This window comes from Garra rufa, chromosome 22 (genome assembly GCF_049309525.1).
Source record: "Garra rufa chromosome 22, GarRuf1.0, whole genome shotgun sequence".
NCBI classification, from domain to species: domain Eukaryota; kingdom Metazoa; phylum Chordata; class Actinopteri; order Cypriniformes; family Cyprinidae; genus Garra; species Garra rufa.
Genome location: NC_133382.1, coordinates 16,545,808 through 16,559,341, shown reverse-complemented (window position 1 = coordinate 16,559,341; position 13,534 = coordinate 16,545,808). Strand labels below are relative to the sequence as shown.

At 36.4% G+C, this 13,534-nt stretch overlaps 1 protein-coding gene across 1 annotated transcript in view; it reads left to right on the top strand.

Annotated features, from left to right (window-relative positions):
- The window catches only part of rhbdf1b (rhomboid 5 homolog 1b (Drosophila)), a 55,437-nt gene that overhangs the window by 16,283 nt on the left and 25,620 nt on the right, over nt 1-13,534 (top strand). The window contains exons 2-3 of the mRNA XM_073828039.1: nt 7,294-7,441; nt 7,548-7,690. Coding sequence (XP_073684140.1) covers nt 7,322-7,441; nt 7,548-7,690 — 263 coding nt within the window. The 5' untranslated portion in view covers nt 7,294-7,321. The remainder of the gene's footprint in view (nt 1-7,293; nt 7,442-7,547; nt 7,691-13,534) is intronic.

Here is a 13,534-nt window from a genome sequence, read left to right as displayed (position 1 = left end):
CTACTGTTCAAAAACTTTTGACTGGTAGTGAAACCATCATGAATACAAGTATAACATGAAGACACTCCTAATTGTCATTGACCCTTAAATATGATGTTAACCAGTAAACTTGACCTTTCAACCATGGTCTTCTATTAAAGCATATTCTCCATGCTGTAGACCTCCATCATGATCACAAGAACATACGTTGATGACTCGCTAAACAAGTTAACTCTAAAAGCAGGCTGACCCATCATGCAGAGGTCAGCTGAGTCATTATAGTGGACTTTATCCAGTCTTAACCTCATAGGCCAACCAAAATAAATGCGATGAAATAGTGCAGAACGGCTCTAGGAGTCCAGTGGTATGTGCGGCATTTCCCAGAATGTGCAGGGAGCGCTCTGCCAGGCAGCGTGCCCGGATCAGTGGGATTCATGCCCGTAGCCCGTTCCTAAAGGTACGGGCAAGTTCTTCAGCATCAGCAGTTCACTGATGCCAAATGTGCCATTAAAGCTTCAGTGAGAACAAGTATACGGATGTTTCTGTACATCTTGTGGCTAGTTTTTGAAAAGCAGCCTGTGCAGAGGTTATCATTGGACATGACATGGACGTGGACATTATTTAGTCTTTCTCTGTTTAAAATATTAATCTAGAGCACTAACTAGAGTAAACATCACAGCAGGCTTTCAGTTATTAGAGTTGAATGAATGCGTCTATTTTGTGAAGCTTTCTATTGACGTCAAAAGGATGAAAAACCCAGATCAGATTCCTGTGGCTTCTGTATGTCTTTGTCGTCCCTCTTTTCTGAGAGGAACTATTGTGTCTTTTGTTGCTCATGGAATGAATTTGACTCAGTTAAGCCACTGTTTCAAACAAGAACAGTGTTTTTTAGACATCTTTGCAGAGGAAAAACGTGTGTGTCCCATGAGTCAGTCAGCTACGGGTTATTGAGTTACTTGACCATCGAAATTCTAGATTTACGGTAATTATTCAAAGAGTACAGTTGAAGTCAAAAGTTTACATACACCTTGCAGAATTTGCAAAATGTTAAATGTTTTACCAATATAAGAGGGATCATACAAAATGCATGTTATTTTATTTAGTACTGAGTACTGACCTGAATAAGAGATTTCACATAAAAGATGTTTACATATAGTCGACAAGAGAAAATAGTTGAATTTATAAAAATGACCCTGTTCAAAAGTTTACATACACTTGATTCTTAATACTGTGTTCATAGTACCTGAATGATCCTGAGTGATAGTTGTTCATGAGTCCCTTGTTTGTCCAGAGCAGTTAAACTGCCTGCTGTTCTTCAGAAAAATCCTTTAGGTCCTACAAATTCTTCGGTTTTTCAGCTTTTTTGTGTATTTGAACCTTTTCCAACAATAGGTGTATGATTTTGAAAATTCATCTTTTCACACTGAGAACAACTGAGGGACTTATATGCAACTATTACAAAATGTTCAAACACTCACTGATGCCTCAGAAGGAAACATTAAGAGCTAGGGGTGTAAACTTTTGAACAGAATGAGATGTGTACATTTTTCTTATTTTGCCTAAATATAATATTTTTTTCATTTAGTACTGCCGTTTAGAAGCTACAGAAGACCATTACATGTTTCCCAGAAGACAAAATAAGTTAAATTTACTTTAAAATTCAAAAAGTTCTAAAATCTCAATGCGTCAATGCAATTTCCTTCTAAAGCATCAGTGAGTGTTTCAACCTCCTGTAATAGTTGCATATGAGTTTCTCAGTTGTCCTCAATGTGAAAAGATAGATTTCAAAATCATACAGTCGTTGCTGCAAAAATGCAGAAAAACCAAAGAATTTGTGGGACAAACAAAGGACTCATGAACAACTATCACTAAACAAAAGAACAGCTGTGGTTTATTCAGGTAACAACACAGTATTTAGAATCAAGTGTGTGTACATTTTTGAACGGTTTAATTTTTATAAATTCAATTATTATTTTCTCTTTTGGACTATATGTAAACATCTTTTATGTGAAATATCTTATTCAGCTCAGTACTAAATAAAAAATAACATGCATTTTGTATGAACTCTCTTATTTTGGTTAAATAATTAACATTTCACGAGTTCGCCCTTACATCTAATCTGCTTGAGCGAGTAATAAGCATATTTTGGCGTGCTGTCCTGGGGAAGGGTTCCGGGCCCGGAATACAGGTTACAGAATACAGATTAGAAGTGGGGAGTTGGGGTGGAGGAGGGATGCCAAGAAACTGTCGCTGGATGGAGGTAAGACGGCTGGCTATATATATATGATGCGCTAATTCGATGATTGGCTAAACGAGTTACACCTGTGCCAAATAGATTGATTATCTGATCGTGCTCCTCCCGAACATGGTTAATAAAACATCATTTTGCAGATTCTGCAAGGTAAATATAAACATTTGACTTCAACTGTATGTAAAAATTACAGATCACAAATCATCCACAAATTTGGACATGAGGAAAGGTTTGTTGACTCCAGAGCACATCTTTGATAGAATTGTGTTTGTGAGAGAAAGCAGAGCAAAAGCATCCCTGCTCAGGAAGGAAGTGCTCTCCAAATGAGGTCATTCATCACCGGCCAACAACACATGGACATCTGCCTTCCAGTCCTGTCCACAAAAACCAACTCAGTGTCCCGCTGCAACATCTGGCCCAAGTCAAAACATCACCCATGTCCTTTCCAGCAATGTAGGAGGACCTCAGGAAGAAGAAGTACAGATTGCGAAGAGGGTTTTAATTGCGGCTTTTGATTACCTCAGAAAATTAAGAGTATTTTGGGTTCCTTAAAATGGAAGTAATTCAGGAGAAATTTGAGGCTTTGGATTTATAGAAAGCACTTCAATAAATTCTTCTGGTGAAACTTTTGTATTATTTGAGCTGTGAAGGTTGTTTAATGGTTGTTTTTAGTGTTTATGTTCTACTCACATTCTACTCACAGTTTTTTCATATGATCTCACGGGTACTTTATTTTTGTTCAAGGCGTCTAACAGCGCCGAAAATTGTAAATCCAATACAAAACCTCTCATTTTGTGGCTGGTTAAGGTGGATCGCGGGCAGCATGTGAGTAAGATGCAGGGTTTTACGCTGAACCGCCGCATACTGAACTGTTTAGTGAGTTTGAGTCTCAGATAATTAAAGTATATTGAGGCCCCTGATGTGTTTGATGTTATAAATGTTTCTATACACCATAGTTCTCTGGAAGAATTGGTACATGCAGTATTTTGCTGTAATAACAAACTTTACTAACACAGCAGCCAACTCATATGGGCTTCTTATGTCACTTCCTCTGTATGTGAAAAGAAATAATGCTTTTAATGTGATTAGGTTTACCTAAGGCGGTTTCTAAGCCACTTCCATTAAACGGATTGACCAAGCTGTGATTCATTTATGAATTACAGACAAGAGAATGTATTTTGCTTTAAAACAGCAGTTGTTTTATATTTTTAGCCACCAGTATAAACAGCTTTTTTTGTGTAATAACTAAGAAATGAACACAGCCAGAGTATCAACAGTCACATCTGTGCGTAGGAGTCATTAGGAGAGGAAAAACATCCCCTTTACTGTCAGTATAACTGAAGCAATCTATTTTACATCATTTCATTTGAGAATTTAGTTTTTTTTTTCTTGATCTTGATTAATATTATGCAAAGTGTTTGCTGGGAAATGTTTATCAGGTCAGATTCATGCTAGTAGTTAGAGTGTTTTTATTAAAGTTTACTTGTTGCAAACAGCTTTGAGCTGAAAGTCTTTATATGGTACTAGCAATTATGTTACGGCATTCAAGTGGATGTCTGGGAAAATCTTGGTTCCTCTTATGTCCCGTTTCTGTCATTGGTTTCAGTCAGTCACTGTGGTTTTATCAGCAGTTGAGAGCAAAGGCTACCATTTCTCATCACAGTAGAGGAAATGCAATATAAATGGTATGAATCAAGAGCCTTTAAAGGAACACTCCACTTTTTTTGGAAATAGGCTCATTCTCCAACTCCCCCTGAGTTAATAAGTTGGGTTTTACCGTTTTGAAATCCATTCAGCCGTTCTCCTGTTCTGGCGATATCACTTTTAGCATAGCTTAGCATAGATCATTGAATCCTATTAGACCAATAGCATCGCGTTCAAAAATGACCAACGAGTTTCCATATTTGTTGTATTTAAAACTTGACTATTCTGTAGTTATATCGTGTACTAAGACCGGTGGAAATGCAAAGCTGCGAGTTTCTAGGCTGATAAGATTAGGAACTACACTCCCATTCCGGCGTAATAGTCAAGGATGTTTGCTGACGTAATATGGCCAAAGCAGGCGGAGTATTATCAGAAATGAGTTCCCAGCTAGTTTAGCATTTGCATATGTGCTGCGTGGTATTACTGCTCCTGCTTCGGCCATGTTACGGCAGCAAACTTCCTTGACTATTACGCCGGAATGGGAGTGTAGTTCCTAATCTTATCAGCCTAGAAAATTGAAGCTTTGCATTTCCACCGGTCTTAGTACACGATATTACTACAGAAGAGTCAAGTTTTAAATAGGACAAATATCGAAACTCGTTGGTAATTTTTGAACGTGATGCTATTGGTCTAATAGGATTCAATGGTCTATGCTAAGCTATGCTAAAAGTGATATCGCCAGAACAGGAGAACAGCTGAATGGATTTCAAAACGGTAAAACTCAACTTATTAACTCGGGGGAGTTGGAGAATGAGCCTATTTCCAAAAAAAGTGGAGTGTTCCTTTAAGAACTTGTATCTGTTACCTAAGCTAATCGTTTGCCAGTTGTCATGCTTTCCTCTAAACTGGACTTCAAATACACAATAACATCAAGGGATGAAATAGTTTTGGTAAATACTGCATATTGACCTATGAATATAAAGGAAAGTTTATATGTCGGTTTATAAGGGTCAGTACTAACCTTTTGGCCAAACCTGAAATTTCTACAACCGCATTTTAATGTGTTTGTTTGGATAAAAATGTGGCCTGCAGTAGGATGTGGTGGGACTTTTTTTTCCCACAGGGTGTTTTTTGAAGGATTTTGTTTTACTTTCTGTAAAAGTAAGTGCCCTTGTTTTCATAAGCAAAAAGTGCTATTCATTCGCTATGTTTCTGCCATGCTTCATGATCCAAACTGTCTGTATCACTAAGAGTGGCTTGTCAAGAGGTGTCAGATAGCACTTTTGGCTGATGCTTCAGGATTTTTTGTATTTGGAGGAAGTCATTTTAAATAAAGTCAATGGGTTCAGTAATGATATTACACTCTTTCTATAGCATTTTAGCTGCAGACATTTAGAAAAAACATTGAAAACTGAATCAAAAGAGGCTTTGGTTTGTTCTGTGACCATCTGTCGCATTGAGAAGTTCTATTTTCACTTACAACCAAGTGGTAACAGTTTTTTATGAAACCTTGAAGTCTTATGGAGAACAAATTCTCTACTTCAGTCATTTATAGAGAACCATGCGTTATGAGTGTGCCTAGATTTACATTGGTGCAGTACAATTTTGTAATGTATAAAGAAAAAAAGGTTGTTTGTTAATTTTAATTATATGATTTCAAAATAGATATGTATTTGATATTAATGTAATGTATTTAATGATTATATTACAATATATTGTTTTATATAATTACCAAAAATATATACAGTCAAACTAAATTTATTCAGACACCTTCAATATTTCTCACATTATCACAGTTTATTCGCTATAGTTTAAAAATGGTAATAAAATATGACAAGAGCTCAAGAGTTAAACTGTGTCAGAACAAATTCATCTTGATAATCACAAATTAATGACAGTCAAAGCAAAATTTATTCAGACACCTTTAACATTTCTCACATTATCACAGTTTATTCGTTATAGTTTAGAAAATGGTAATACAATATGACAAGTACTCAATAGTTAAACTGTGTCAGAATAAATTCATCTTGATAATGTATGTCAGATAACTTTGATAGGAAGGTATGTAACAAAACATGGTCAGGTCAGATTGTCAAATCAAATTTTTGGTCCTAGATTTGTCACAGTTTACTTTATTTGGCTATTCTCACATATAAAAATGATCTATAGTGTCCTGCATCCACTAGTAAAAAAATATCTGGTGTCTGAATAATTTTTGGTTTGACTGTATATAGGATTTTTATGATTCTTTGATGATTAAAAAGTTTATTCAAAATAAAAAAGCATTTATTCAAAATAAAAATCTTTTCAAACAATGTAAGTCTGTGCTATCACTTTTTGAATCAATTTAACACATTGTTGCTGAATAAAAATATTAATTTCTTTCAAAATAAGGAAGAATAAAAATGATTGACCCCAAACTTTAAAATGGTAGTTTGTATTGTTAGAAAATATTTCTATTTTAAATAAATGCTATTCTTTTTAAAGTTTTATTTACTAAAGAATTCTGACAAAAGTATCGCAGGTGCCAACAAAATATTAAGCAGCACAACTGTTTTCAACATTGATAATAAATCAGCATATTAGAATGATATCTGAAATATCATGAAAATTTAGCTTTGCATTACAGAAATAAATTACATTTTAAAATATATTCACATAGAAAGCAGTTATTTTACATTCAAATAATATTTCACAATATTACATTTTTTTCTGAATTTCTGATCAAATAAACTTCTTCAAAAAAAAAACATTAAAAATCTTACTGATTGCAAGCTTTTGAAAAGCAAACGTTTCGGTTGTGCAGTTTCAGTTTTAAGTTAGCAGCTCTTGCAAATGCTTTTCATCAACATCTTTGAGGAGACAGAAATACAAACTGCCCTGCTTTGAAGAGTAAAAACTTTTTAATTATAAATGAGTAAGGGGAGTCCCTATGGCACACTACAAACCAGTTAAAATGATTACACAGTGAAATAATAGGAGAATTTGCATCCTCTGCTGGAGAAGTAGAGGCAATGCACTTTTGTCATATTTAACGATTTTAACTTAACTGAAGCATTCTGTGATGGGCCACCATCAATTATTTTGCATATATAGGTCTTCACATCTGTCTATTTCTAAAGGTGATTTTAATGTCAGAAGGTGTGATAAAAATATATCTAAGCTAAGCATTTACAGTTTGATTTCCAAGAACTCAAATGCAGGTGTAGTTTTACACTGATGTGACTTGTGTGCAGTGTGAACGGAGGACAGCACACTGCAGTCTCAGCAGTCATGTCACAACAACCAGATGGAAATGCAGATTATTATGGCGTGTGTCTTATGTAAGGCAGCGCTGCTGTGTGTGTGCGCATTGTTCACCCATATCTGTGTGTTTATGTGTGTTTGAGCTGTTTATTTGACCCTGTCTGATCTTACAGCTGGCTGGTAAGGGGAGGGGTGGCAGACATGGCCGAAGCTGAGGATGAGAGCAGGAACAGCAGCCTGCGGAGAAAAAAACCACCATGGCTCAGACTGGACATCCCCATTGCCCCGAACCCTGTGGAGGAACATCATAACTATCTTCAGGTGGATAAGTTTTGTTACACTTCTTCTTAGGATGTTTTGCTTTACTTAGAAACACTTTTGTTTCTGTAAAATAAAGATTAATTTTCATTATTCACCTGCCCTACAGCCAGTTATGCGTAACAGCTTGTACCTGCGGAGTGCCAGCGTACCCACTGAAAATATCCAACTCAGATGCCCACCGGTCGAGCTCAACGCCTGCCGCAGACCCTCGGTCCTGCGCAAACCCTCTATCTCACAGACCATCAAGAGGTAAGGTTACACATGCACAAACACACACATTACAGTATGTGTCAGTACAATTCTTTAAGGGAATGAATTGTTTTATTCAGCATGAATGCAGTAAATGAACCAAAAGTGACAGCAAGGACAATGTCACAAAGAATGCAGAAAAAATGTAGCAGAATTTCCACAAAAACATTAAGCAGTACAAGGTTTCTTGGGCACCAAATCAGCAAATTATATTTATTAAAATAGAAAGCAGTTGTGTTTCACAATATTGCTGTTTTACTATATTTCTGTTGAAAATACAGTGCCTTGCAAAAGTATTCATACCCCTTCCTTTTTTCATGCTGCAACTTCTGCCTAACATTTTGAATTACTTTTTTCTCACATCAGTATACACTCCATGCACCATAATGACAAAGCAAAAATAATTGTCACAATCTCATTAAAGGGATAGTTCACCCAAAAATGAAAATTTGATGTTTATCTGCTTACCCCCAGGGCATCCAAGATGTAGATGACTTTTCCTCAGCAGAACACAAACGAAGATTTTTAACAAAAATCAGTGCAGTCTGCCAGCCAAATAATAGAGGTGGATGGGCACCAAACCTTTAAAAGTAAACAAAAACATGCACAGACAAATCCAAATTACACCCTGCGACTCGTGACGATACATTGATGTCCTAAGACACGAAACGATCGGTTTCAGTGAGAAACTGGACAGTATTTATATCATTTTTTACCTTTGATACACAGCCACATCCATCTGTCATGAGCATGAGCTTTGCATCCGGCTTGTTACCCGTGTATGCGCTCTGGCGTAGTATACGCAAACGCCGTAAGGGGAAATCGGTTAAAAGTCCCGGATGAGTTTGTGCAAGCAAATGTAATCTTTTAGCTTTAAATCGGTTTGAACAATCAGGATAAGCGCAAGCAATTACCATTTTGAATAGCCGCTATACCCACAGTCTGTGTGCACTGTGTAAACAACGAGTGTCGTATACACGCGACAGATCGCTTCCGGCGTTTGCGTATACTACGCCAGAGCGCGTTCACATGTCACGAGCCGAAAGCTAAGCTCGTGCTCAGGAGAGATGGACGTGGCTGTGTATCAAAGGTAAAAAATGATATAAATACTGTTCAGTTTCTCACAAAAACCGATTGTTTCGTGTCTTAGGACATCAGTGTATCGTCACGAGCCGCAGGGTGTAATTTGGATTTGTCTGTGTATGTTTTTCTTTTCTCTAAAGATTTGGTAACCATTGACTGCCATTATATGACTGACAGACTGCACCGGTTTTTGTTAAAAATCTTCGTTTGTGTTCTGCTGAGGAAACAAAGTCACCTACATCTTGGATGCCCTGGGGGTAAGCAAATAAACATCAAATTATCATTTTTGGGTGAACTATCCCTTTAATTTTTGAAAATAAAAGAACACTGAAATAAGTACATTGCATAAGTATTCATACCCTTAATGCTGTACTTAGTTGAAGCACCTTTACAGTCTTTTGGGGTATAATGCCATTCTTCGCCTCACCTCTTCACCTCTCAAGCTTTGTCAGATTGGATGGGGGCTGGCAGACATTTTCAGGTTTCTCCAGAAATGTTTGATTGGGTTGAAGCCCACGCTCTGGCTGGGCCACTCAAGGACATTCACAGAGTTGTCTATAAGCCTCTCTTGCTGTGTGCTTAGGGTCTTTGTCCTGTTGGAAGGTGAAGCTCAACTAGAGTGACCATCAGGTTCTTGGTCACCACTCTAGCCAAGGCCCTTCTCCATCAGTTGGTCAGTTTGGCCAGGAGGCCAGCTTTAGGAAGAGTAGTGGTTGTTTTAAACTTCTTCCATTATGGGTAACAGAGACTACATGCATCTGTTAATCTTCAATGTAGCTGGATTTGTTCTAAACTCTTTCCCTCTTCTCTTAGCTCTACAGGCAGTTTTTTTCACCTCAGGGCTTGGTTTTTGCCCTGATATGTATTTTCAGCTGTTAGACATTTTATTAAGATGTGTGTGTCTTTCCAAATTATACTCATTCAATTGAATTTGCCGCAGGTTAAGTGTAGTAACATCTACAAGCAAATTTCAACTGTCCCAGATAATGGTATGAATACTTATGCAATGGAATCAAATTTTTTATTGTAAATAAATTTGCAAAGATATTAAAAACATTTTTTTTTTTGCTTTGCCATTATGGTGTATGGTGTGTAGATTGATGTGGCAACAAAGGAGTTTTTAAGCAGTTTAACATGCAGACAAAATGTAAATGCAGCATTGATGAGCATAAAAATATCTTTCAAAAACATTTAAAAATCTTACCAACCCTAAACATTTTAACAATAGTGTATATCTAAGTTGAAGTGGGTAATTTCACTCACAACACTGAACAAAGGTTATGTTTACATGACAACGATGTAAAAACAGAAAAGTTTTTCCTTTGCGTTTTTGCAAAGATTTGTGTACAGACAACAACATTGTAAAAACAATCCCTGTTCTCATGCATCCACAAAAACAACAAAAAATGCTGTAATATAAACGCCATGTGTCACTTTTAGTTGCGTGTGCTTTGTAATGGCAAAAAAACATTGGCAATAAGTGTAGGGAAATGAGTAAAATCCATGTAATAATAAAAAAATATATATTGTTGTGCTTTTAGATGTCAGAATTGGAATGCAAATCATTTTATAGAACACTTACCAAAAAATGTTATTTGAAGATAAACGCAGACATTTAAATGGACATCCTATGGACGAAACCTGCTATGATTACTCTACTTTTAAAGCATAAAACTTATCAGAATTCTTAACATAACTGTGAGATACAGTCTCGGAATTTTGAGAATAAAGTCAGAATTTTAAAATGAACTTAAATTTACTATTTTAATTCTTTTAATCTATGTCTGCTACTTAAAGGATAACTATTGCCAAAATGTAACCTGGGCTGTTTTTTTTTACTGTAAATGAGACAAACTTATATCTAAAAGCATAATTACGACAAACGAGCCGTTTTTGAGATTGACCGTGATTTCGTTTTGTGGTCAGTGGCCGGTGAATGGGAGTTCTAGGGGCATAACTTTGAGCGCATCAAAATCGATATTTTTACAACACTAAGAAGGCTCGACACACCATGAAACTTTGCTCGAAGTATCGCCTGGGTCTCTACACATGAACTCGAGCATTGAGAACATTGTTTGTGCACACAGAGTTTACTAAAAAGAAAGGTTTTAAACAACTCACTTACACTGTTTGAGTTTCCGCTCGCGGCCGTCTTGCCAGTCAAGATGTGTCGATCTCCGAATGCGAGGAGAGTAAAGATGGATAGCTCCTAAAGCATATTTCCATATAAATGCACGGCTAATTCGTTGTTTTGTCGCAAGTGAAAAACAATATTAACCTTCTAGTTGTAAAAAGAGCCTCATATAAGCCTAATATTTCGTCCTATGGAGTCCATTCATTCGCATTCGGAGATCGACACTTCTTGACTGGCAAGATGGCTGCGAGCGGAAACTCAAACAGTGTAAGTGAGTTGTTCAAAACCTTTCTTTTTAGTAAACTCTGTGTACACAAACAATGTTCTCAATGCTCGAGTTCATGTGTAGAGACCCAGGCGATACTTCGAGCAAAGTTTCATGGTGTGTCGAGCCTTCTTAGTGTTGTAAAAATATTGATTTTGATGCGCTCAAATTTATGCCCCTAGAACTCCCATTCACCGGCCATTGACCACAAAACTAAATCACGGTCAATCTCAAAAACGGCTCGTTTGTCGTAATTGTGCTTTTAGATATAAGTTTGTCTCGTTTACAGTAAAAAAAAAACAGCCCAGGTTGCATTTTGGCAATAGTTATCCTTTAAAAAGCACAACGTTTCTTGGGCACCAAATCAGCAAATTATATATTAAAATATAAAACAGTTTTATAATGTTTTCCAATATTACTGTTTTTTTTTTTACAAAAATACAGTGCCTTGCAAAAGTATTCACACCCCTTCCTTTTTTCATGTTTTATGATGCTGCCTAATGTTAAACTGTTTTGAATTACACTCCGTGCAGCATAATGACAAAGCAAAAACAGAATTGTCACAACTTCATAAATTTATTAATAATAAAAACACTGAAATAAAGAAATTGCATAAGTATTCATGCTGTGCTTAATTGAAGTATAATGCTGTACTTAGTTGAAGCACCTTTACAGTGTTTTGGGGTATAACGCAACAAGATTTGCACATAAACATTGTAAAATTATTTGTCATTCTTTGACTCACCTCTTCACCTCTCAAGCCCTGAGCCGAGGAGAAAGGAGAGAATAACAAGTTAATTTTTCTTAACAGAATTTAAGAAAATCAATTTTGGAATTTCAAGAATAAAGTCTTTTGAATTTTGATTGAAAAACTTAAATATACCCTTTTTTATTTTTTTATTCCATGGCTTCTGTAGACTGCTATTTAAAAACTGTCATTTTCTTCCATCAGATAGGCCCTGGCCACAAAAAACATCATCACCGTTTGCAAACACTGAATTGGTCTATAGAATGAACATGTAATATGCATGTGCATGATGTCACCATTTCACAAATTTGCATCTTTGTAGTTTACATGGAGACCTATTCATTCACAAACTCGCATCAGTTGAGCCAATGTTTTGAAAGCCATAGCTTTTACATTTTACCGGTTTACTTAAAGTTTAATGTTTTGGCAGTAGGAACAGTGTTTTAACATTGAAAATTGTTTATTAAATGTACTTATATTCTTTTGTTGTGTATATGTACTATTTTGCATATTTGTGTTTTGTGAACTGCTGTGTTGTCATTTCAGGGTCTGCTATGCTATGGTCACAAGCTAATTTGCCTGCAGGGATGTAAATAGTGACCTGAAAAGTCATTTATGTTATTGGCAAACAAACAGATACACCCATGCAAACCCACATAATGGCAATGATTTACATTAGCATAATGCTAGGTGTCACAGTAGCAAAACTGATTGCGTAGTGTTCACAGCCTTGTTTATTTCAGTGTCATGTTTAATTGGGTTAAAAATCAGGCCTCATTTGTAAAAGCCTTGTTTTGATGCCAGGCCGATAGACGCACTACTGTATATATTTCTGTGCTTTGCTGTTTAAAGAGGTTTCTGGCCACCGTTGACCCATTTCAATTCTGTGGGGGAAAGATGTTTTTGAATCAGACACAGGATATTCTCCTTATTTAGTACAAATACTGTCTTTAATAATTAATTCGTCTTTTGGCCTCCTGGAAAAGTAATCTTGAGCTTGTAGCTGTGTTTATAGCTGGTTCAAGCTAACCAGTCACTGTTGCAAAAACCAGTTTGACTGCCTTAAAGGATAACTATTGCCAAAATGCAACCTGGGCTGTTTTTTTTTTTTACTGTAAACGAGACAAACTTATATCTAAAAGCATAATTACGACAAACGAGCCGTTTTTTAGATTGACCGTGATTTCGTTTTGTGGTCAAATGGCCGGTGAATGGGAATACTAGGGGCATAACTTTGAGTGCATCAAAATCGATATTTTTACAACACTAAGAAGGCTCGACACACCATGAAACTTTGCTCGAAGTATCGCCTGGGTCTCTACACATGAACTCGAGCATTGAGAACATTGTTTGTGCACAGAGAGTTTACTAAAAAGAATGTTTTTGAACAACTCACTTACACTGTTTGAGTTTCCGCTCGTGGCCGTCTTGCCAGTCAAGAGGTGTCGATCTCCGAATGCGAGGAGAGTAAAGATGGATAGCTCCTAAAGCATATTTCCATATAAATGCACAGCTAATTCGTTGTTTTGTCGCAAGTGAAAAACAATATTAACCTTCTAGTTGTAAAAAGAGCCTCATATAAGCCTAATATTTCGTCCTATGGAGTCCATTCAT